Genomic DNA, 27,095 nt, shown 5'->3' on the forward strand with positions numbered 1-27,095 from the left:
TTTGGAATGAAAATTGATTTTGAAGACAGTCAATGACTGACAGTGATTGTGGTGTCACCCCCCTCTGAAAAGTCGGGCACTCGGTCATGGGCCGAGCGCCCGACAGTTTAGGGAGAGAGGAGGGGACCCGGCGGCATACCTTATACCTTATTGACTGTCCCCTCCTCTCTCTGCCGGCGTCCAGATGGCCACCGGCAGGTATCAATAAGGTCATCGCGCATGCGTGGTGACATCACGGCGGAGTATCACCCGGTAACCGTTCCAGGTGACACCCGGCCTCGGGCTGCTGCCGCCTCTGATCACTGGACCAGGAAGTGATGTGCATTACATCACTTCCGGTGTCACTGAGCACATTTTATGGCTCCTAGAGCCAGAACAAGAAGCTGGTGAAGCAGATCTCTGCTTCACCAGCTTCTTTGGGGTCCCCAGGTGACATTAGGGGTCTGAAAGACTACTGATGTCTCCGTAAAGAGGACCTGTCACTTTATATTTGCCATTATATAGGGGGCTTGTTAGGCCCCTATGCAATAGCAATAAAGCGGAGGGTAAAAAATTAATAAATAAATAGAAAATAAAATTGTAAAAATCAATTTAACAAATAAAAAAATATTTAAAAAACGCAAAAAAAATGTTTTTAAAGTCCCCCGACCCCGCACACATACACAAACACACGTCGGATGCGCCTACATCACCAATGTTACATATCGTCGCGAGCGTCAGAGTGAGAGCAATAATTCTAGGGTCACCAATCACTGGTAACACTAAATTGATGAGCTGTAAAAGCGTTTAGATCGTCGCCTATGGGAAATTTTGGTTATTGTACTTTTTTGTGGTTTCACGAACGCACGCAATTTTAAGACTTGACATGTTTGGTGTCTATTTACCCGGAGTGACCCCGTCTTTTATATTTTACCAAAATATTGGGCATTATATTCCGTTTCTGTGCACTAAATCTCATTTTAGTGTATTTTAGCCTAAAAATACCGGTTTGATAAAACATTTGCGCAAATACCGCGCGACCTAAAAAATTGCAACTGGCATCTTTTTATTCTACAAAGCCTCTGTTTTCAGAAAATATATCATTGTTTGGGGGTCGGAAGCTGTTTTCTGGCCAAAAATTCAGATTTTATCAAGTGTGCGCCAATGTAAGAAATTGCTCCGGGCGGCGAGTGGTTAAGAGGAACGTGGCCATACTCATTTGAACCCTTCAGGTCACCGGTGCTGCCATTAGAAGTCACAGGGTCTCATGCAGCCAATCTCACAAGGTTGCGATTTGGAAGCTGGCGGTAACAAATTCGGCAAAAAAATTTTGTGCCGATTAAAAACAATTTTTACATTTTACCAAAATTTTTTTTAAATTACTGCAAGTCATTGTTTGTTACAAATGAAAAACGAAAACAAAAAACATGGCAACGTCCCCGGGGATTGGTTGCTGGAATAAAACTGTAGAAAAAGTATTATTTCCAGGTGGGTATAAATTAAAAAAAAATTAAACACGCTTGTTAGGCGCGCTCCCAGAATCCTCCTCACCTCTCCGGTCAGCAGGTAGATGATCTCCAGGGTGAGCCGTAATATCCTCTCCGGCAGGTTGTTGCAGTTCGGCTCCATTGCTCGCACTCTGCTCCATTCACTTCCTGCAACAATAGTGCCCATCCTCCAATGTTTAGCATCATGGGTAAGAGGCAGGCTCTTCGAGGATTGGGTCTCGTCGGCCATTTTGTTGTAGCCCAGCAGACCTTGGAACACAGAGAATGCATGGAACATGTTCCTTTTAACATGTCTTCCTATACGAGCTTCATTATTATGGCTGTGAACTGGAACTTATCCTCATGGAATATCGACAGGAAGGAAGAGAAAGCGGTACCTAGGGGGGTGATTCGCAAAGCTGCCGAAGGCAGCCGAGTGAACAACCCAGCCGAAAGTGAAGTGAGCCGAACTACGTCCGGCTATTCACTTCTGGCTTGCGCGGCTGATTTCTGGCGTACATCGGCTGCCTTCGCTGAGCCGAACATGCTCCGCTGTGTTTCGGGTGAGCCGAAGTGCAGAAGGACTTCGACTCAGCCGATCCCACATCTGGATCGGCTGAGCCGAAGCTCCGGCAGCTCACTCACTCACATAGGGGCCGAGCGGCAGTGACTCAATAGCCGAATGCTGCCGAGCGGCACTCGGCGCGGCCGTTCTGCTCGGTAAATCCGTGGTACCGAGCAGAAAAGATAATATGTGAAAAGAGTCCCAAAAAAAAAGAAATAAGGTTGAAAAAAAATGTAGATAAATAGTAACATTAAAAACTATTTGGGCGGAGCTAGCAGTGACAGTTTCCTATTGGCCGGCACCTGCTAGAGTCTTCTAGCAGGTCCCGGGCCAATAAATAACAACTGGGCGGAGCCAACGGTGACATCACGGCTGGCTCCGCCCAGTCGTTATTGTTTAATGACAGATCAGCGTCCCTAGGTCATTTGGGGACGCTGATCTGTCATTAAAACTGGGAGGAGCTGTCATTTGCAGGTGACGTCACGGCTGGCCCCGCCCAGTCGTTATTGTTTAATGACAGATCAGCGTCCCTAGGTCATTTGGGGACGCTGATCTGTCATTAAAACTGGGAGGAGCTGTCATTTGCGGGGCCTTCGGCAGACCGTTCGGGTGTCACTTCGGCTCAGTCACGCTGAAGCATAGCTGAGCCGCTCGGCCGCCTTCGGCTGCTGTACGGGCTATAGTGAGTATCCCGTACAGCAGCCCTTCGGATCGACTGCTCCGGCAATCCCGCCGGGTCCCCTCCTCTCTCCTGATACTGTTGGGCGTTCGGTCCACGACCGAGCGCCCGACTTTTCAGAGGGGGGTCACCCCTCCAATGGTGTCATCCGGGTGTGGGCCGCACCCCCCTTGTGACGACACTGGTTATTATTGTTTGAAGTGTGTTGGTACTTCCTTCCACTCGTGCCGCCATCGCCGCTCCATTGGTAAAGAATCATCTACCGAAATCCACTTCCAGGAGTGTTGGGTCTTCCTCCAGCACTCGCTGGTTCCTCCTGCTGACCTCCAAGTCACTACTGAGTTTAGTAATGAAGTGGAGGTCAGGGGGAGCAACTGGTGAGTGCTGCGAGGGGACCCAGGAGATCAGAACTCCAGGAAGTCTTGTCTTGAACCGTGCCTGCCTTTGATTGGATACAGGCACTTTATGGCCGACAACTGTCCAACCAGCTCCTTTGACCAAAAAATGTAAACAGTAACTTTTGTTGCACCGGGTGCTGCCGACAGGGCCTCCGGCCGCTCAGATTTCATCCGATTCAAGTTTTGGGTGGCCAGAGTCTCAACGTAATTTGTTTTCTGTGTAGATGGCAGACTTACATGTCGGGGGCGTCCCGAGGCCGGGTGTCACCCGGAGCGGGGACCGTGTGACAGCCCACTTTGACGTCATCGTGCATAAGCACTCATTGATACCTGCCCGCGGCCATCTTGGTGATGGACTCCGGCAGGGAGAGGAAGGGACGTTCACCCGGCGGGTCCCCTCCTTGCTCCTGAAAACGGTCGGGCTCTTGGTCCATGACCGAGTGCCCGACTTTTGACACCAAAATGATTGTCAGTCATTTTGGCGTCGCCTCTCCAATGGTGTCACCCGGGTGCAGGCCGCACCCCCATGGTGACACCGCTGCTACCCGTATGTATTCCTAGAGAGTCTTAATAAACAATTTTTAAAAAATGGCTGCAGGGTTTCCCATGTTTTTGGTCCTTTTAATGCAGAGCAGAGTCATATTTACTTCTCTTGTATGAGGAGAAGAGCTCGTTCCGTGCAGGCAGGAAAACACAGATTGCCAGTATGTCCATGAGTGGTCAGATGGATCCCGTATACCCAGACCAGGACCCGCAGTGTTATCTCTTACAGTGTTGTCCTTACATGTAGCATGGCAGTCCATCCTCCGCACTCTGCTTCCACACAGCCAACTCTCCCAGGTCACAGTTTAACTGCCGGCATGCTGTGCGCCACGCACCCTGGCAACATGCACAAGGCCCGTAACCAAGGAAACCAGACCAACTTCCCGCAACCATTACAATGGCCAAGACTCTCTCTCTCTGTGGAGGCCTCCCTTCGTCACCTGCTGCTATTTCAGACATCTCAACTCTCCCGGACGTTCCCGGGAGTCTCGCGCTATGAGATACGCCCGCGAGAGAAACATTTTATCCCGGAAAGGTTTGTAAACCTTTCCCTGCTATCTGTTTTTTTTTTTTTTTTCACATCGGGGCCTTTTTACATCGAGGCCGCCAACCCGCCATCACAGTAAAAAAAGAAAAACAGCATAGGAATGAATAGCTAGGCTGCTATTGGCTATTTCAATTTGCATTAGCCGATAGCAGGCTGGGCTATTGCACCCGCCCACTGGCTGCTGTCAATCAGCAGAGGTAGAGCGGAAGTTTTCCATCAGGTCCTCCTCTGCTGATTTGACGGGCGGGTGCAATAGCCAGCCTGCTATCAGCTATTGCAGATTGAAATAGCCAATAGCAGCCTAGCTTTTCATTCCCCTGCTGTCCGTTGTTGTTGTTTTTTTATTATTCTGATGGCAGTAGGTGTCAGAATACAAAAAGAAACAGCAGATAGCAAGGGAAGCATTAGCTTCTGCTATCTGCCATCATTTCAGGGAGGTGTCCTCTCTACCATCAACCCCCCCTCCCCACGGATGGTGGGGTGGGGTAAGAAGAGCACCTCCCTGAAATGAGAAGGGCACATCTCTGAAATGAGAAGGGCACCTCCCTGAAATGAGAAGGGCACCTCCCTGAAATGAGAAGGGCAACTCCATGAAATGAGAAGGGCACCTCTCTGAAATGAGAAGGGGGCCTCTCTGAAATGAGAAGGGCACCTCCCTGAAATGAGAAGGGCACATCCATGAAATGAGAAGGGCACATCCATGACATGAGAAGGGCACCTCCCTGAAATGAGAAGGGCACCTCCCTGAAATGACTTTTTCAGGTTTGGATGCCTGTTATTTTCCCATGGGGCCTACCCTCTGGCCATCAGATTAGATATCTGGCCTCTCATGTCCCCCTCTAGAATGTTGAGCAGATAATCAATTTTCCATTTCTTCACTTAGAAAGCACAAAGGGGTTCATTTTATAAAAGTTCCGTCCGGGGGACTGTCCTATACTTGTCAGACCCTCTGTATAGAACTTTCTTAAATGAGCCCCTTAACCTTCTACAGATCCCCCTTGTCGTGTTGCTGATGAAGAACGAGTACTTGTGGCATTACATACGAAACAAAACGAGAGTCCACGCCATGGTTTACTAATGAGAACTTTGTTTTATTGCCATCACAATGTTTCTGTAACATAAAAAAAGAAAGGACTGCTTGAGACCCCACCACTGTTCCCAAAGAACTTCAGTAATTAAAAAGGAAATCCACTGATGACAGATCTGCATGGAGGAATGGGCCAACATACCAGCAACAGTGTGTGCCAACCTTGTGAAGACATACAGGACACGTTTGACCTCTGTCATTGCCAACAAAGGATATATAACAAAGTATTGAGATGACCTTTTGATATTGACCAAATACTTATTTTCCACCATAATTTGCAAATAAATTGGTTCCAAATCAGCCGATGTGATTTGTCTGGATTTGTTTTCTCATTTTGTCTCTCATAGTTGAGGTCTACCTATGATGCCAATTACAGGCCTCTCTCATCTTTTTAAGTGGGAGAACTTGCACAATTGGTGGCTGACTAAATACTTTTTTGCCCCACTGTATCTCCTATGGAGTCATGTATAGCCATAAAAAGGAGGTCAACCTTTTCCACACTCTACTAAACAGTTTTAGTGATGCCTGCCAAGGATGGTGTCCTTGTTGCAGAGATTTTCCCTCAGTCCCTGTCTGCATGACCTTACAAATGTAAAATCCCCAAAACAGATGTAGCCACCTTCACCTTCTGTGATGTGGCTACTAGACATTTAGTGTTACCCAGGGCTGTACTCAGCCTGGCTGGATTTGTAGTGGCAATTATCTGGTTAATTCCAGGTGTCTGGCATTGCCTGTAACCCCCCTGGGCGGAGTGTGACTCTGTCATATTGTGGGACAGCCAATGAGAGGCTCTGTAGTGTACGTACAGTACAGCAGTCAATCACTGGGTTTCTCTCAGCCAGTGGTGCATGCTGGGATAGGGTACATATACTGGAGGGATTTGCCATGTGCTCAGACTAGCCGGGGCAAACCACGGATTAGGGCTGGGTGCTGTTCAGCCTGCCCCCCCCCACTCCAACATGGAGGAGGCCTGTGTTGCTGTTAGAGGAGGAGACCCAGAACCAATGAAGTTTCCTGGAACCTAAGGACTTAGGGAGCATGGCCGGTATCTTTCCTGTTGAGGATCTATACTCATCCTTGCTCATCTGCTATTTCAGTTGCTATCTGCTGCCTCTCAAGTGGATCTACACTGATATGCCAACCGGGTCTGGTGAGTCTGGAGTCTGTTACACCCTGGATGTCTAGGATCCCCATACCCTCTCTCCCCAGTGAAGATGTTCAATAAATGGTTATTCAGCATTATACTATTGGAGTGGACATCAGTTTATGGACACCAGAAGAAGGGCGGTTAGTGCTAATGGGTGGGCAGCTGAAGAACATACCCCTAGACAGATGAACCGGGCATTCAGCGGCTCCTTCGGGGTGGGCGCTCCACAGACAAGATCAAAAGTTTTGAGTTAAGCTTCATAGGATTTTCAGTGGTCTCATCTGGTGTGTATTCTCTGGTGGATAGTCAGCGTCACCTTCTGTGCAAAGCATTTGCCGCATTCCGGACAGGAAAATGGCTTCTCACCGGTGTGAATTCTGACATGCTTATCACAGTTCCCTTTATTGGAGAAGCATTTTCCACACTCGGAACAGGAAAAGGGCTTCTCTCCGGTGTGAACTCTCTGGTGCGTTTTGAGTAGTGTTGGTAGGTTGAAAGAGTTTCCGCACTCGGAACACGAGAAGGGCTTTTCCCCGGTGTGGATCCTCTGGTGTTGAATGAGTTTTGGTTTATTGACGAAGGACTTCTCGCACTCGGAACACGAGAAGGGCTTCTCCCCGGTGTGGTTTCTCTGGTGTTGAATCAGTTTCGATTTCTGTGTGTAGCACTTTCCGCACTCAGGACACGAGAAGGGCTTTTCTCCAGTGTGGGTTCTGTGGTGTCGAACGAGTTTTGATCTCTTCAAGAAGGACTTCTCACACACAGAACACGGAAAGAGTTTTTCAACGGTAGATATTCTCTGGTGGACAACCAGGTCATGGTTTTTTATATGTTCTTGAAAAGGATGCAAATTATTGGGATGAGAGTCGTCAAGATTAGAAAGATCTGGTGACTTATCTCCACTGTGAAAGCTTGGTTGGACATTTGGGATAATAGTGTGTGATTTATCTTTGGACTCATCAGAATTAAACTGATCCGTTGATCTTCCGATACGATTATGTTTGTGGTGTATATTTTGACCAATAATCCTTATTCTTGGAGAATATTGTCCCGTGTCATCATCTTCTTTATCATATTCTGCAGATAGAATAAGACGTCCCTCTGAGGTATTCCATCCATTGTGTCCTCCTGTTGGAAATATTTGTTATTAGTAAAAGTATGTTCATTCTTCATGTTTTCCAGTTAGGAGGCACGTATGTTGATCTAGTAGTCAACTGTTCTGCAGATCTCTGGCATGATAATAGGTACAGCAATCACCACAATGCAAGTAAGCGGTCTGATAAGGTGTACAATATAACCAAATAAACTAAAGCACATTTGGTGGAGGTGTACATACACTGATGACATTGACATGGCGAAGAATGGAGAAGGACCTTCTTCCTCCCTCATGTGTTGGGGACATGATGTTATATTGAGGAATGGAGATGGCCTTCATATGGTGTACAGTATCTCCTCCTCATTTGTTGGTCACATGATGTTATATTGAGGAATGGAGATGGACCTTCATATGGTGTACAGTATCTCCTTCTCATTTGTTGGTCACATGACGTTATATTGAGGAATGGAGATGGACCTTCATATGGTGTACAGTATCTCCTCATTTGTTGGTCACATGACATTATATTGAGGAATGGAGATGGACCTTCATATGGTGTACAGTATCTCCATTGCATGGGATGTGGTATGAGTCACTGGATATTTTTCCATCATGTCATAACAAGCTATTTTTATCATTATTGGACAATCTGCATACATAAACTCGATAAATACAATCTGAAATCTGACAGAATGGACCTAAAATAAAAATGTGAAGTGCTTACCTGTATTGGCATCTAGAGAAGATTCCTCCTTGGTAATTGTCATCATGATTTCAGCTTCCTTCCCAGACAGCTGATTTCCCCTCACATGCGTCTCTTCTTCCGCTTTAACCTCAGTTTTGATATCAAACACTTCTACACCCTAAAATCACACAATGATTGTGAGCTCCATTATCCCGAGACCACACAGAAGAATATAATCTAATACAGTTTAAGTTAGACATTTCCAGTCCCACCTACCAGATCATGGTGGGGGACGGTGAGATGTTCCTGTGTGGAATCCCGGGAATACAGAGGACGGGGACATCTCTCTGGTGGGTTCCTCTTACTGGATCCATCTGTAGGAAACACACACACTGACTGAATACATTGTTTCTATGTGTGTATCAGATGATGGGGGATCTAGGTGGACCCTCCGTACTGCTCTCTCCTCTTACCCGGTGATGTGAGGGGCGGCTCATTCTCCATCACCACGTCCTTGTAGAGATCCCGGTGTCCTTCTACACACTCCTTCTCCTTCAACTTACCATCCTCCTCCTTCTCCTCTTCTTCTTTTATCTCTTGTTTGATCTGAACATTAAAGTAGCTCCAGTTTCCATTCTGAATGTAAAGGTAAAACAAAACAGTGAAAACGCCTGGAGACATCCTGACACCTTATAGGAACCTGACACACACAATGATACAGTCACCATCCAGACACATCCCTTGTCTGTTCCTGGATCATGTCCCAGAATTCCCGGCACCGCTCACCTCTCCTGTCAGGAGGTCGATGATCTTCTGGGTGACTTCTAGAATCTTCTGCTCGTTGTCTCTTTCTGGGATCAGTAGGGAACATAGAGGGACCATAATGGAGTCCTGTCCATCTCCCGATGTCTTTTTCACAACTATGTCATCCTGTGGAGAGAGATCAGCCATCACTGAATACATTTTTTTACCATCATCATCCCTCTTTGCTGTGATATGATTGATGACATCTCTCTTTTAGAGGTAATGATATTTCTTATAAGCCTTTGAGATGTTTCCAGTCACTACTCTGCTAGGACAATATCAATCACAGTGCAGGACATCCAACTGCAACTTCCAACATGTATGGTCCCTCTTTGTACTGATCTTGTAAGGGGCCGAGTTCGGGAATCCTCATGATGTGGTGGTGCAAGGTCATGAGAAACTTTGCATGCACGGGAGAAGTCCTGACCTTAGACTAAGAACTGTGTAACAGTGTGCATGGCCTGGAGCTTATATGGACTGGCTCATTGACTGTGAACTTAAAGACGTGAGACCATGGGTGTTGTGTAAGGCTGGGGGCTCTCCGGAACGCTGTGCAATGAGGAGGTGCTGAGCCTGATCAGTCTTAGGAGGACACCCCTTCAAGGCCGAGTGCGGGCAGAGCTGCAATGAACAAATAATATCCACCTGTGGTTCGGCAAGGAAGCCGTCAGTAACAAATTCTGCAAAACTTTGTCTTGTAACCTGTTGACCATTTTCAGATGTGTATCAATCATAAAAATGAAACAAATTTGTCCCAGAATCCTCCTCACCTCTCCAGTCAGCAGGAAGATGATCTCCAGGGTGAGCCGTAATATCCTCTCCGTCAGGCTGTTGCCGTTTGGCTCCATTGCTCGCACTTCATAAGTAAGATCTAGAGGAACACACTATTCAGTGTGAAATAATGCTCAAACCTGAGGTAATCTACTGAAGCCCACCAAACATTGCCATCAGCTGAGACCAGGATGAATTTCTAAGGCATGTGACCTGTTCATTTAGTTGTATGTCAACATGTCTTCATATGCGATCTGCAATAATATGGCTGCCACCCAGAGCTACAATAATATGTCTGCCACCAGGAACTACAATAATATGTCTGCCACCAGCAGCTACATCAATATGGCTGCCACCGGGAACTACAATAATATGGCTGCCACCCAGAGCTACAATAACATGACTGCCACCAGGAACTACAATAATATATCGGCCACCAGGAACTACAATAATATGTCTGCCACCCAGAGCTACAATAATATGTCTGCCACCAGGAACTACAATAATATGGCTCCCACCCAGAGCTACAATAATATGTCTGCCACCAGGAACTACAATAATATGGCTGCCACCGAGAGCTACAATAATATGTCTGCCACCAAGAGCTACAATAATATGGCTCCCACCCAGAGCTACAATAATATAGCTGCCACCCAGAGCTACAATAATATAGCTGCCACCAGGAACTACAATAATATGTCTGCCACCCAGAGCTACAATAATATGGCTGCCACCAGGAATATAGCTGCCACCAGGAGCTACAATAATATAGCTGCCACCAGGAGCTACAATAATATAGCTGCCACCAGGAGCTACAATAATATGTCTGCCACCAGGAACTACAATAATATGTCTGCCACCAGGAGCTACAATAATATGGCTGCCACCAGGAACTACAATAATATAGCTGCCACCAGGACCTTATCCTCAGTGATTACCTACAGAAATGAAGAGAATGGGCTGCCTAGTATTCCAAACCTCTGCTGCTCCAATGACATCACCACCAGAAGACTTCTGTATACGTGTGCGCCACAATAGACATTCTATGTGTCATCGCCTGAGTGAGTCTTTATATTTCTTGGAGTCTATATTAGATCCATCAAGTGTGGCTCCCTCCTCGACTTTTAACCAGGGAGGACTTCTCTGCAGGATTTCATGGGCCATATTGCAAATTTAAATGCTGATAATGATGATGGTGGAGGCCATTCATGTACCTCAGCACCTTCACCTGCAGAGTCATTATCTGACCTGCCTGTAGCCTCGGCAGTCTCTAAGCCCTTAGCAGCCGAGGCTCCAAAACACTCATAAATCCTCGCCTGAAGATGCTGTCCCTGAGAAGGCGCTGGCAGCCACCATAACTGCTCGGTTTAGGGAGACCATTTCGGCTTTCACTGATGCACCAATTTAAAAATGGAGGAGCAGCACGTAGCTTCCACCAACGCTGCTACCTGTGTAGGGTCCCGGAGAGGTCCGAAGACTACTAAAACGTTTTGCAATCCGATACCCATTTGAGGAGTCTATTTTGTAAAGTGGGCTGTCCCCACCATTGAGCCAACAGTGTCCCGGCTTAATAAAAGAACGGACGATCCTTGTAGAGCAGTGGTTCTCAACCTTTCTAGGGCTGGGATCCCTTGGTAACATTTGCCAGGTTGTGGTCACCCCCGATGGTAAAATTTAGGAATGCACCAATACTAGTATCTGTGTGTGCTCTCAGTTGGCCAGTGTGGGCTCATGTGAGCTCAATGGGGCTTTCTTGCGATCAATGGGGCTCTCTCGTGCTCACTGGGGCTCTCTGGTGGCCAGTGTGGGCTCTGTGGTGGCCAGTGGGGCTCCTTGGTGGTCAAGCCGGCATTCAACTCCCCTCATTACCGCCCGTTCCCCTCTCTTTGATGCTCCTCGGCTGCCGGTGCTGCAGCACCATCTAGCGCCGCGGCCGGAGAGCTGACACTGCTGCTCTAGGAGGTGGCTGAGGAGCCTGTCACCTAGCGCAGCACAAAGCATGTGGTGACCCCCTCAACAGTGCGTTGTGACCCACAGGTTGAAAACCACTGTTGTAGAGGATGCTCTATGTGTTACCAGCTATCCCCATGTACATCCCTTGCCTATGTCTTATCCAGGAATCGGGAAATGCTCCCTACAGGCCTTCTAGCAACGCGAGAGTAGCTACACCGAGAGGCATTGGCTTTATGTGTATATTGTACACCTTCCTGTATGTATTTCTGGAATGTCTACATAAAGAAGGGCCGAGACCATTGTGTGATTCTCTGTCATGACCTCAGTTCATCGTCCATTGCTACTTCCCCATGGTGAGTACCCTCTGACAACCCACAGGCCAACCGGCTAGAACCTTGGACTCGCGCGTCCAGCTTTTGCTCAGCAGATCCATAACCTTCTCCAAGGGCCAACCTCCAATGGGTCACCCTCGTAGGGTTGTCGATGAAGGACAAGTCATTCCGGCCAATGGTAACAGTACATATGAAGAGTCCACGCCAAGGTTTACCAAATGAGAACTTTTATTGCCGTCACGCAATGCATATCTTCATTATACATAAGAAGGAAGGACAGCCTGAGACCCCCATTGTTGTTCAGTTATAAAAAAAAAGTGGACATCCGCTGGAAATGTAAGGCACCAAGCACCTCTGCGCATGCGCGCACAACGAACTTCTGCCCAAAAACGTGCGCACAGGAAATGACACGTCTGCTGCTAATGGATTGGCCTATGTCAGGGATGTCCAAACTCCGGCCCTCCAGCTGTGGTGAAACTACAAATCCCATGAAGCATCTCTCTCCCGGAGTCATGCCTGTGGATGTGAGAATCTTGCAAAGCCTCATGGGATTCGTAGTTCCACCACAGCTGGAGGGCCGCATTTTGGACATCCCTGGCCTATATAAAGCAGCCTGCCATATCCTTAGTTTCTGATCTTCAGCTAGTCCCCCGTGTTCCTTGCTTCTGCCTTGTTTACTGACTTCCTGTGTTAGACCCGGATTGCCTCTGACCATTCTTGATTGCTGCCCCGCCTCCTGACCTCGGCCTGTTCATTGGACTTCCTTCTGCCTCCTGTTTTGTACTTTTCTGCTCGCCTGGCTTGACCCTTGGCTTCTGTTTGGATCTCGCTCCCCTCTTCTGCTTCAAACACACTGCTGCCCGCCCGGCTTGACCTCGGCTCTGCCTGACCTGCCTCCATTCCAGATTCTGGACTTTCTACCTGGCACAAGTGTCTGCTACATCCTTGGCACTCGTGCAGCTCGCTGTCACTCCTCCTCTGTTCCCATCCTCGGGGTCGAGGGACACCAGCTGCAAGCGAAGCCTCCTCAACCATCGGTCTCCACTCAGGTACGTGACAGGAAATCAATATTTGTGACGGAACGGAGAAGGTGAGAACAGTAATCTGTATCCCTGTTGGGGAAACTTCCCTGACTTCCTGTCTAACAGCTTCCATCGGGACAGGAAGTCTCTCCAGCGGGGACACACACAGCCATAAAAAGCAGATCAAAACCTTCTCCGCACAACTAAATAAATTGGTTTATTGATGCCTGTGTCCTTGTTGGTGGGATTCCCCCTCAATCCTCGCCTGCGTGACACAACAGGAAAAGGGGATATTTCCCAGAACCCGGCAAAAACTTTTAAGTACAAAAAAAACTACAAGATAAAAATACACTAAGTTAGAAATTGACTTTTTCGAGGTAGTGAAGAAAAAAAACAGATGACGCCACAGTAAAAAAACCTAAAATATTCCATATGGGTTGGCTGTTCCACTTCGACTGCCTCACGTGGTGTGTGTCCTCTGGTGGATAATTAGTGTTACCTTCTGTGCAAAACATTTGCCGCAATATGGGCAGGAAAACGGCTTCTCCCCCGTGTGAATCCTCATGTGTTTGTCACGGTTCCCTTTATTGGAGAAACACTTCCCACACTCGGAACAGGAAAAGGGCTTCTCGCCGGTGTGCACTCTCTGGTGTATTGTGAGTTCTGACTTGTTGGTGAAACACTTTCCGCACTCCGAACACGAGAAGGGCCTTTCCCCGGTGTGGATTCTCTCGTGTCGAATGAGTTCTGATCTCCTAAGAAAGGACTTCTCACACACAAAACACGAAAAGATTTTCTCACTGGTGTCGGTCCTCTGGTGGCCAACCCGGTCATGTCTTCTGATGAAGGATTTTTCACAATTCTGGAAAGGATGCAAATTATTGGGAGAAGATTCCTCAGGGTTAGAAAGATCTGGCGGTTTGTATGTACTGTGGAAGCTTGGATGGAAATTTGGGATGATAGTATGTGATTTGTCTTCGCAATCCTCAAAATGAAGCCGATCTGTTGAGCTTACCGTATGGTTAAGTTTGTGATGTACATTTTGAGTAACATTGCTTACTCCTGGAGGATTGTGTGCCATGGCATTATCTTCATTATAGTGTGCAGATAAAAGGAGACGTCCCTCCGGGGTGTTCCAGCCATTGTGTCCTCCTGTTGGAGATATTTTATTATTAATAAGAACAACAACATATTCATTGTTAATGTTTTTGCATTTAGAAATCACATAAGTTGGCCAACATTCCCCAGATGTTATATTGAGGAATGGAGATGGACCTTTCATATGGTGTACAGTATCTCCTCCTCATTTGTTGGGGACATGACGTTATATTGAGGAATGGAGGTGGACCTTCATATGGTGTACAGTATCTCCTCATTTGTTGGGGACATGACGTTATATTGAGGAATGGAGATGGACCTTCATATGGTGTACAGTATCTCCTTCTCATTTGTTGGGGACATGACGTTATATTGAGGAATGGAGATGGACCTTCATATGCTGTACAGTATCTCCTCCTCATTTGTTGGTCACATGACGTTATATTGAGGAATGGAGATGGACCTTCATATGGTGTACAATATCTCCTCCTCATTTGTTGGTCACATGACGTTATATTGAGGAATGGAGATGGACCTTCATATGGTGTACAGTATCTCCACAGCATGGTATGTGGTATAGGTACACTGGATATTTGTCCCTCATGTCATAACAAGCCAATATTTTCTTTCATAGCACAGCACACCCTGTCCAAAAATGTGTTTGTTGGTTGGCTGATTTTTCCTAATATTCGGTAACTCTGAATACCAAAACCTGATTAACAAAAAACAAAATGTGAAAGAACGAACGTACAATAAAAAGGTTGACTGCGGTATTTGCTGTATACAACACATACCTGTGACGACATCTGCAGAAGATTCCTCCTTGGTAATTGCCACCATGATTTCATCTTTTATAGACGGTTGATCACCTATCATGTACGTCTCTTCTTCCTCTTTCACTACAATTTTTATACCCATCGCTTCTTCCTTCTAAAGTCACAAAAAAAACATGTCAACTCTATTATACGAAGACTATACACAGTAGAAGAACATCATATAATATAGTATAGAGTCAAGTTTGATATCTTCAGTCCACTATACCTGATCCTGGTGAGGGATGGTGAGATCTTCCTGTGTGGAATCCCGGGAATACAGAGGACGGGGACATCTCTCTGGTGGGTTCCTCTTACTGGATCCATCTGTAGGAAACACACACACTGACTGAATACATTGTTTCTATGTGTGTATCAGATGATGGGGGATCTAGGTGGACCCTCCGTACTGCTCTCTCCTCTTACCCGGTGATGTGAGGGGCGGCTCATTCTCCATCACGACGTCCTTGTAGAGATCCTTGCCTGTTTCTAAATACTCCCGCTCCTTGATCACACCATCCTCCTCCTCTCCTTCTTTAACCTCTTCTTTGATGCGAACATTAAAATAGCTCTAAATATAAATTTAAAACAAAACAGTAAAAATGCTTCTTTCATGGGGACATCCTGACACCTTATAGGAACCTGACACACACAGTCACCACCCAGACACATCCCTTGTCTGTTCCTGGATCATGTCCCAGAATTCCCGGCACCGCTCACCTCTCCCGTCAGCAGCTCGATGATGTTCTTGGTGACTTCTAGAATCTTCACTTCATTGTTTCTTTCTGGGATCAGTAGGGAACGTAGAGGAAGCATAATGGGATTCTGTACATCTCCCGATGTCTTTTTCACAACTATGTCATCCTGTGGAGAGAGATCAGCCATCACTCTATACATTTCCCAATACATGAAGTTGTAGTTTGCCGCCATCATCATCATCCCTCTTTACTTTGAACTAATCAACAGCTTCTCAGCTTTTTTAGGAGGCACTGATATTCATTCTATTTGCAAAAAAACCCCTTGAGCTGTTTACAGATACATGGTATCAGTTACTACTCAGTCACAGTGCAGGACATCCAACTGTATATATCTTAGGATATCTTAAAAGTCCCAATGCGGTAGTCTCTCCTTTATTTGTGTACGATTATACATACACTGTATTACCAAAAGTATTGGGACGCCTTTACACGCACATGAACTCTAATGGCATCCCAGTCTTAGTCCGTAGGGTTCAGTATTGGGTTGGCTCCGCCCTTTGCCGCTATAACAACTTCAACTCTTCTGGGAAGGCGTCCACAAGGTTTAGGAGTGTGTCTATGGGAATGTTGGACCATTTGTGAGGTCAGGTACTGATGTTGGGGGAGGGGCTCGCAGTCTCCGCTCTAATTCATCCCAAAGGTGTTCTATGGGGTTGAGGTCAGGGCTCTGTGCAGGCCAGTCAAGTTCCTCCACCCCAAACTCCCCCATCCATGTCTTTATGGACCTTGCTTTGTGCACTGGTGCGCAGTCATGTTGGAACAGGAAGGGGCCGTCCCCAAACTGTTTCCACAAAGTTATTCAAAATGTCTTGGTATGCTGATACCTTAAGAGTTCCCTTCACTGGAACTGAGAGGCCGAGCCCAACCCCCGAAAAACACCCCCCCACCAAACTTTACACTTGGCACAATGCAGTCAGGCAAGTACCGTTCTCCTGGCAACCGGCAAACCCAGACACGCCCATCGGATTGGCAGACAGAGAAGCGTGATTGGTCACTCCAGAGAACACGTCTCCACTTCTCTAGAGTCCAGTGGTGGCGCGCTTTACACCACGGCATCCCACGCTTTGCATTGCACTTGGTGATGTGAGGCTTGGATGCAGCTGCTCGGCCATGAAAACCCATTCCATGAAGCTCTCTACGCACTGTTGTTGTGCCAATCTGAAGGCCACATGAAGTTTGGAGGTCTGTAGCTATTGGCTCTGCAGACAGTTGGCGACTTCTGCGCACTGTGCGCTTCAGCATGTAGTCACTGAGCTGAGAGCGACCCGTTCTTTCATCCAATGTCTGTAGAAGCCTCTGCATGCCGAGGTGCCTCATCCTATACACCTGTGGCCATGGAGGGGATTGGAGGGCCCGAATCACATGATTTGGAGGGGTGTGCCAATACTTTTGGTAATATAGTGTATGTATATATAACTATATATTATATATAAACAAATAGATAGACTCCTAAGCATAATGCAGCCTGGATGGTATTTTTTTTTAAACAAATGGAAACTTTTTCTTCCAATAAAAGGCCATGTAAAGTGTTTCAATTTGTAACAAATTTTGGCGGCAGATAATTGTGTAAAATGAGCAGCTTTTAGAAAAAAAAAAAATGCATAAAAATAAAAAAAAGTAAAAATTGTTTAAAATAAAAAAAATGTTTGTACTCGGCGCGCCGTCAGCAACTTACATTCTGTAAAATTTCATCTTGTCACTTTCAGTTTTTAGATTTCATCCTTTGTACAAATATTGTTACTTTTTTGTCAGATAAGAAATGTTACAAATAAAAATAGCAACCAAAAAACATGTATCCGATACCAACTTCCCGGTGATTTGTTGCTCAAATAAAACTGTAGGAAATTTTTCAGGGAAGTATTAATACATTTTAAAAAATAGAAGAAATTTGTCGGGCGCGCTCCCAAAATCCTCCTCACCTCTCCGGTCAGCAGGTAGATGATCTCCAAGGTGAGATGTAATAACCTCTCCGTCAGGTTGTTACAGTTCGGCTCCATTGCTCGCACTCTGTTCCATTCACTTCCTGCAACAATAGTGCCCATCCCCCCCTCCAATGGTCAGCATCATGGGTAAGAGGCAGGCTCTTCGAGGATTGGTTCTTCTCGGCCATTTTGTTGTAGCCCAGCAGACCTGGAGGAATGCTCTGCTTAAACCTGAGGTCGCCTATTGAGACCCACCAAACATTGCCGTCAGGAGAGACGGATGAAGCTAAGGCTTGTGACCTGTTCATTCAGTTGTATGTCAACATGTCTTCATATTTGAGCTACAATAAGATGGATGCCACCAGGAGCTACAATAACATGTCTGCCATAAGGAGCTACAGCATTATGGCTGCCACCAGGAGCTACAATAACATGGCTGCCACCAGGAGCTACAATAACATGACTGCCACCGGGAGCTACAATAACATGGCTGCCACCAGGAGCTACAATAACATGGCTGCCACCAGGAGCTACAATAACATGGCTGCCACCAGGAGCTACAATTGCCACCGGGAGCTACAATAACATGGCTGCCACCAGGAGCTACAATAACATGGCTGCCACCAGGAGCTACAATAATATGGCTGCCACCAGGAGCTACAATACATGCCAGTGATGTGTCGAAAGTGCGAACTTATCGAGATGTGGGACCGCATTACTTCCGGTTTCCTCAGAACTACGATGTTTGCACACAAAACATGTTGTGCACTAGCGCCATCTACGGCATTGCCCTATACACATAGACCACAGCAATAAATTAATAAAATGATGTAGGATGACAGTAAGCCAGCACGTTCGTTATCTCCGGTGTCCCACTCAATATGGCCGCCGCTTGAGTGGGGCACCTGAGATAAAGAACGTGCTGGCTTACTGTCATCCTACATCATTTTATTACTTTATTGCTGTGGTCTATGTGTATAGGGCAATGCCGTGGATGGCGCTCGTGCACAACATAGTTTGTGTGCAAACCTCGTAGTTCTGAGGAAACCGTAAGTCATGCGGTCCCACAACTCGATAAGTTCGTACTTTTGACACATCACCGGCACTGGATGCATCACCACATATTACAGCAGTCCATGTCAGGAGGCAAAAGGATGAGGGTGGCTATGTTCCTACACACAGCAGGACCATGTACAGCGAACGTTGCCATTTATAGACCGGATACATCCTAAATATAGAGCCATTTATCCAACTGTCCATCCAGAGCCGCCATTTATAGACCGGATACATCCCATAGACCAGCACGAAGCAGTACTAAATATAGAAAAAACTACCCATCCGGTGCCCGAAACTGCATGTCCCGGGTGTCAGGCAATAGCAATTTCACACCGCTGCTGCCCCTCTACTCCCTGCTGCCCCGAGGCCGGGCCCTGGTGGCCTTGTGGGAAATCCGGTCCTGGTGGTAACATCAATAATGAGCGGTAACATTGCATATGACCAATGAGAACTTTATTTCCATCGCCATCACGGAATGCATATCTTTACGTACCGTAAGAAGTACATCTGAAACCCCGCCATTGTTCCATGAGACCTTCGGTAATCAAAGTGGAAATCCAGCCAGAACTTTTTTTTCCCCATTTTTTTATTGAATGGAGAAGGCGAGAACCTCTGCCAGACCCAACCTCTTCTCTACGGTACTAAATAATCACATTTTATTGATGCCCCGTGTCCTGGTTGGAGAGCTTCCCCCCTCAATTCTCGTCTTCATGACACAACGGGAAGAGATGAAAATCCCCGGAGCAGACAAGGGCAAAAGTTTGAGTTTTAATGGAAATTACAACATGAAGATAAACAATAAATTATAAATATGTTTAAATGAATTAAATAAATAAATACAAATATATCAATTAATGAATAAAAGCTGAAATACAGTGGTACCTCGGCTCACAAACTTAATTCGTTCCACGATTGTGGTCGCGAACCGAATCAAACTGTGATCAGACCGCGATCTCGACTAGAGTGTCAGAGACCACGTGTCAGAGCCGGGAAGATGGCTGCGGTTGTGTTCGTCACCCGATGCGGAGTCCGCGAACGGAAGCAAAACGTTTTTGTAAATTCTTTATTTATGCATTCCACCAATTTTCCATGAGGAAAGGAACAAAAAGAACAAAACATATGAGGCCACACCATCAGTTACACAACTATAATACATCTTCGTTGCAATCATGGTGCAGTCATAGCGCCCTGATGGTGGTTATGACTGGTCTCATCTCTCCTGGAAACTAGGAGTCACACTACAGCTTAGCTCCGGCCCATACCGCCACGTGCATGGGTCTTACCCAATAAGGCCCACCCTTCCAATAGTTGTTAGGAGCAAGCAGCGTTAATTTAGATCCACCAGTGAAGGCTATCACAGAATAACTGATATATGTACCTATATAATATATATATACTCAAACAAGATAACTGGGAGCAAGTGTGCCGCCTCAATAGTTGTATTTACAGCCGCAGTTATCATTCACGTTAGTGTGATATTAGAATTTATATAGTTTGTTTACTTAGACCATTTTCCTATGGATATTCTTTGGTTAGTTCATGTGCTGCCATCTAGTGGTCTTTTTTTGGTAATGCACATGTTTTTCTGTGTTCCCTCCCCTCACATCTATGATGCATTTCCCCTTGTGTGTAATGCTCCACCCTTCTTCCTCAGTAGCATTTCCTGTGTCATGGCTGCAGCTAACAGGCCACATGTATATCCGCATGTAACAGGGGCACATGTAATCTGCATTGCATGCTACAGACAGTATCATCTTTTGACCGCTTAAATACCGCAATCCATTCATCTGCTCTAACCTGATGTTCAGAATAAAGCAACTTTGTGGATGGAAAAGGTATTTGGTGAGTTCAGCTATCTGATAAGGATAGTCCTCAGTGATTGAATCTGCTTATACAGGCCAGGCAGAGAGGTCCCAGCAAGGGATAAGTCACTAGCACAACAATCGGAGTCAGAATAGCAAGAGAAAATGAAGTGAAAATAGACAGATAGGGAATAGTAGCGGGAGAGGGGGAGGTAGAAGAGAATAAATGCCGAAGGGGGAAGGAGGGGAAGGAGGAAAAAGAGGATAAGGAAGGGGAGAGAAAAAGAAAAGAGGGTGGGCACGACCTTATGGCATTAACACCTAGTCTGCCTCCCATGTCTTCAGCCGCCGGTATCTCGCGTCCTCGGTAGACCCATTACCGTACTGCTCTGTGCCCTCACAACGGAAGCAAAATTTGGACAAACTTCCACGAACCGAATTGTTGGCGGACGGAAGCCCTGGTGAAGCGAGGTACCACTGTATTCCATATGGGTTGGCTGATCCTTTCAGAATGCATCATCTTTATGGTCCGATTGTTCTACGGACGCGGTGATTCAACCTGTAAAGCTCCACCATGAGTTTCTACGTGGGCTTCGGTGGTGTGTATTCTCGGTAGAGAAGTCGCCTGGCGTGTATTTTCTGGTGGATAGTCAGCGTCACCTTCTGCGCAAAACATTTGCCGCATTCCGGACAGGAAAACGGCTTTTCCCCGGTGTGAATCCTCATGTGCTTGTCGCGGTTTCCTTTATCAGAAAAGCACTTTCCACATTCGGAACAGGAAAAGGGCTTCTCCCCAGAGTGGACTCTCTGGTGTCTAACGAGATCAGTTTTGTTCATGAAGGACTTTTTACACTCGGTGCAGGAAAAGGTTTTTTCCCACGTAGGAGCTCTCTTGTGGTCAACCGCGACATGTTTTTTTCCCAAACATTTTTCACAATCCTGGAAAGGACGTGAATCACCGAGAGGAGATTCCTCTGGATTAGAAGGACTTAGCCGCACAAGGAATGCTTGGTTGGACATTTGGGTCAAAGGCATGTGATTGATTGTTGGATGCCAAATAATTAAACCGATTTGTTGATCGGTTGACTTCACCGTAGGATTCACTTTGTGATGTACATTGTGAGTAACAGTGCTTGCTTCTGGAAAATACTGTGCCATGTCATCATCGTCCTTATTATAATCTGTAGATAAAAGAAGACGTCCTTCTGGGTCATTCCAGCCTTTGTGTCCTCCTGTTGGAGATATGTTTGTTATTATTAAATAATAGCATGTTCATGTTTTGCCGTTAGGAGTCATGTATGTTGGTCTAGTAGTCAACTGTTCCCCAAATCTCTGGCACGGAATTAGGTACACCAAATGGAGATGGACCATCATATGGTGTACAGTATGTCCTCCTCATTTGTTGGTCACATGACGTTATATTGAGGAATGGAGATGGACCTTCATATGGTGTACAGTATCTCCTCCTCATTTGTTGGTCACATGACGTTATATTGAGGAATGGAGATGGACCTTCATATGGTGTACAGTATCTCCTCCTCATTTGTTGGGGACATGGCCTTATATTGAGGAATGGAGATGGACCTTCATATGGTGTACAGTATCTCCTCCTCATTTGTTGGTCACATGACGTTATATTGAGGAATGGAGATGGACCTTTCATATGGTGTACAGTATCTCCTCCTCATAAATCTTCCCCTACCCAGCATACCTGCAATAACATAGCATTACCCAACCCAACTGTATCAGAATTCCTGTTTCTCAATGGACATGAAAAAAAAAAAAAAAAAAAAACAAAATCTCCACATTTCCCCTCACATGCGTCTCTTCTTCCGCTTTAACCTCAGTTTTGATATTAAACACTTCTTCCCTCTAAAATCACACAATGATTGTCAGCTCTATTATCCCGAGACCACATAGAAGAATATTATCTGACATCTTCATCTCCATCTACCTTATCATAGTGAGGGATGGTGCGATCTTCTGGTGTGTAATCCCGGGAATACAGAGGACAGGCCTGAGGGATCTCATGATGTTCCTGTGTGGAATCCCGGGAATACAGAGGACAGGCCTGAGGGATCTCATGGTTCCTCTTACTGGATCCATCTGTAGGAAACACACACACTGACTGAATACATTGTTTCTATGTGTGTATCAGATGATGGGGGATCTAGGTGGACCCTCCGTACTGCTCTCTCCTCTTACCCGGTGATGTGAGGGGCAGCTCATCCTCCATCATGACGTCCTTGTAGAGATCCTTGTGTTCTTCTAAACACCTCCACTCCTCCATCACACTATACTCCTCCTCTTCTTCTTTTATCTCTTCTTTGATACGAACATTTAAGTAGCTCCAGTTTCCACTCTGATTGTAAATGTAAAACAAAGCGTTAGAAATACCTCCTCCATGGAGACATCCTGACGCCTTCTAGGAACCTGACACACACAATGATACAGTCACCATCCAGACACATCCCTTGTCTGTTCCTGGATCATGTCCCAGAATTCCCGGCACCGCTCACCTCTCCCGTCAGCAGCTCTATGATCTTCTTGGTGACTTCTAGAATCTTCTGTTCATTGTTTCTTTCTGGAACCAGTAAGGAACGTAGAGGAACCATAATGGGGTTCTGTCCATCTCCCAATGTCTTTTTGACAACTACGTCATCCTGTGAGGAGAGATCAGCCATCACTCTATACATTTCCCAACAAGAGAAGTCCCAGCCTGCTGCCATCATCATCCCTCTACTCTGTATTTTATAGAGATAAAAGTGATGTCATGTGACCCCCCTCCTTCTCACCTCTCCGGTCAGAAGGTAGATGATCTCCAGGGTGAGGTTTAATATCCTCTCTGCTATTTGACTCCACGCCTTCTCCATTACCCGTCAAGTGATCTAAGTAGAGGTGAAAATTATGGAATTAGAGAACATAAATAAACAGCTGCTAACGTTCAAAATTAAATTTTGTTAGGAATATATATATATATACACTATATTGCCAAAAGTATTGGGACGCCTTTACACGCACATGAACTTTAATGGCATCCCAGTCTTAGTCCGTAGGGTTCAATATTAGGTTGGCTCCGCCCTTTGCCGCTATAACAGCTCCGCCTCTTCTGGGAAGGCGTCCACAAGGTGTAGGAGTGTGTCTATGGGAATGTTGGACCATTTGTGAGGTCAGGTACTGATGTTGGTGGAGAAGGCCGGGCTCGCAGTCTCCGCTCGAATTCATCCCAAAGGTGTTCTATGGGGTTGAGGTCAGGACTCTGTGCAGGCCAGTCAAGTTCCTCCACCCCAAACTCCCCCATCCATGTCTTTATGGACCTTGCTTTGTGCACTGGTGCGCAGTCATGTTGGAACAGGAAGGGGCCATCCCCAAACTCCTCCCACAAAGTTGGGGGCATGAAATTGTCCAAAAAAGAGCGACCCATTCTTTCACAAATGTTTGTAGAAGCCTCTGCATGCCGAGGCCATGGAGATGAATAGAACTCCTGAATCCAATTATTTGGAGGGGTGTCCCAATACGTTTGGCAATATAGTGTATGTGATAGCACGACATAAGGCCGACCTCCGTGGTGCCATGTATATACACATGACCGGGGGAAGGGGATAGTCCACCAATATTTTGTATATAAACATAAAACTGTTATACATGTATCATCTGCAACCCTCAGGACATGTCTTCAGTCATGGTTGGGTTGGTGTCTTAACTACGAAAGAGGAGCTAACTCGTAGAAATCAAGACACTAGGTAAGTATATGTATTTAAGTGTGAATAAAGGAAATAAATATAAATGTAATTCGATTGGAATTTAGCATGTGGGCAGAAGGAGAGAGCAGAGAGCAGGAGGTAATATACAGCACTTACATAGAGTTTAAGAGTGATTCCCCTCCAAATCCAGTCCACAGACAGTGCTGGCATTCCCTTCTCCCATAATAAAAAGACAATATTACCCCTTCCTCGCTCAGCACACACTCTGCAGCCTCTCACCCCCCTCCAGGAGGATCCCTGAGCTAAAATTTGCCCCGCCTCCTCTTTTGGTCTACAACAAAATGGCCGCCGCACTTTCTGCTGGCACACAGTCTCCCTCCAGTGGCGCACAATGGAATGCACGGCAAAGGTTCTCTTGGCCAGGGCGTAAGTATGGCAACAAGGAGGCGGCTGAGAGGTTGTGAAGCTCACATAGCGGAAGTGAAGGCGCAACGGGGCGGAAGTGGGAGAAGCACTTCAGTTGCTAGGCAACAAAGCCGGCCGAACTATCATAACTTCTACCGTGAGGAAAATAATGATTTGCTCCCCTGCAGATTACAAAGAAATGAAAGGTCTATAAATTTTTCTTATAGGTGTTTTATAAATGATAGAGACAGAATATCAACCAATAATCCAGAGAAGTCACATGACACAAATGTTATAAATTGAGTTGCAGTTCAGGGAGTAAAATTAGTTTTTGATCCCCGAGCAGAACATGACTTAGTACTCGGTGGGGGAACCCTAGCTGGCAAGCACAGAGGTGAGACGTTTCTTGTGGTCGGTTGCCAGGTTTGCAAGCATCTCAGGAGGGATTTTTTTGATGTTATTGTATTTATTTATGAAAAGTTATGTTATTGGTATCCATAAAAAGATACATTTATAATGATGGGTGCGGCACCGTTCTCATCGCTATATCACATTTTGCAGAAAAGTTTTGGAGCGTAATTGCCCATCCCCCTCCCTCGTAATTATTAATTATTTTGACCTGAAGCTGTATTTTGGAAACTGGAGCCATTTAATACTCGGGCCCTCATTTTCCTTTTATTAGTGACCCAATTTTGGTAAAATTTAGCTACTTTCATGTCCAAGGCTTTCTCCTAGATCGGTGATATTGTTATGTGTATCCCTGTTGAGGACATTTCCCCGATTTCTTATCCCAGTATCATCGAAACAGGAAGTCTCTCAAGTGGGGGCACGTACGGCCAAAAAAAGCAGATCAATCTCTTCGACGCTCTACTAAATAATGGGATTTATCTGTGTACCGTAAAATCAATTTCTTGGAGTTCATTGAGGGACGACCTGAATTCAGAGACTGTAGAGCTCTATTCAGAGGCGTAACTAGAAATCACAGGGCCCCATAGCAAAATTTTGTATGAGGCCCCCCCCCCCAAAAAAAAGTATCTACCTCCAGAACATGTTCCGTGCCTGCACCGTCTCCTTCTCTTCAGCTCTTCTCTGCCGAAAGAAAAGATCACTCAGCCACTCACTGCTGCAGAGCCTACCATAGACACCACACAGCCCACCAGAGAGTGACCTTGCAGAACCCGCCGTAGACCTCGCACAGTCCACCTGAGACCCCGCACATACCAGAGACCCCGCACAGCCCACCTGAGACTCCGTACAGCCAACCTGACAGTGACCCTGCAGAGCCCACCTGAGACCCCGCAGAGCCCACCATAGACACCACACAGCCCACCAGAGAATGACCTTGCAGAACCCACCATAGACCTCGCACAGCCCACCTGAGACCCTGAACATATTAGAGACCCCGCACAGCCCACCAGAGACCCCGCACATACCAGAGACCCCGCACAGCCCACCTGACAGTGACCCCACCTGAGACCCCGCAGAGCCCACCTGACACCCCACACAGTACACCATAGATCCTGCACAGCCCACCATAGACCCTTCAGAGCCCCTTTGAGACTCTAAACATACCAGAGACCCTGCATAGCCCAGCCGAAACCCTGCACAGCCCACCTGAGACTCACTATGGTTGGTGTGCTCTGCAGGGTCTCAGGTGGGCTGGTTGGGGTCCCTTTCCCTGCACATGCAGCTCCTCTTACCTGTCATCCCTGAGCCGCCTGCTGCTGGAAAGCGCGCTTTAGCACGTGAACGCGTGCGTATGGGAACATTTATGCACAATAGCGCACGTACGTGAGCGTGCAGAAACATGCTCGTTAGCGTACAGGTGCACGCTCATTAGCGTGCACACTATCCTATTTAAACAAACGTGAAGCCATGGTCAAGTTGCCGAGTGGTCTTCAGCTTGTCCCTGTGTGCCCTGTACTCTGTTCTTGTATCCTGACGTCCTGTGTATGAACCCGGCTTGTGACCAATTGACTCCGCTTCCTCCTGATTCGGTACCTCTGATCTCCTCTGTATGACCCTGGCTTACGTTTCCTGACCCTGCTCCCGATCGGTGATTCGGCACCTCAAGATTCGGTTCCCTGTATACAGTATGACTTCCCTCCTGGTCTGCCACTTGGTGGATCGCTCCATCAGCATCCTGAGCACGACAATCCTCCATCAGTGCCCTGAGCAACGGCATCCCGCCAGTGCTTCCTTGGCCTCATACCCGTTGCCTGCTCTGGTTTCAACAGGTCCCGGTGTCATCTCGGTCCTGCCGATTCACCAGCTGGTCCAACGCACTCAAGCGCCTCTTCAAGAACCGGCCAGCCAACAGTATCAGTACCTGTGCTCCGCTCTGTCCTTACATCCCCAATCACTACTTCCAGAGGTGTGGGACAAGAGGTACACGAGCGGCCCCCTTCTCAGCTGAGTCTCCAATCATTTACGTGATACAGCA

At 46.6% G+C, this 27,095-nt stretch overlaps 1 protein-coding gene across 1 annotated transcript in view; it reads right to left on the reverse strand.

Moving 5' to 3' along the window:
• LOC108788101 (zinc finger protein 208-like) overlaps positions 1–27,095 on the reverse strand; it is a 74,919-nt gene that overhangs the window by 28,212 nt on the left and 19,612 nt on the right. The window contains exons 6-9 of the mRNA XM_018557835.1: positions 22,749–22,905; positions 21,174–21,775; positions 13,560–13,909; positions 6,718–7,229 (exon numbers count right to left, since the gene is read on the reverse strand). Of these exons, the coding sequence (XP_018413337.1) occupies positions 6,718–7,229; positions 13,560–13,909; positions 21,174–21,775; positions 22,749–22,905 (1,621 nt within the window). The remainder of the gene's footprint in view (positions 1–6,717; positions 7,230–13,559; positions 13,910–21,173; positions 21,776–22,748; positions 22,906–27,095) is intronic.

This window comes from Nanorana parkeri, unplaced genomic scaffold (genome assembly GCF_000935625.1).
Source record: "Nanorana parkeri isolate BGI_ZX_2015 unplaced genomic scaffold, ASM93562v1 scaffold305, whole genome shotgun sequence".
Classification (NCBI taxonomy): domain Eukaryota; kingdom Metazoa; phylum Chordata; class Amphibia; order Anura; family Dicroglossidae; genus Nanorana; species Nanorana parkeri.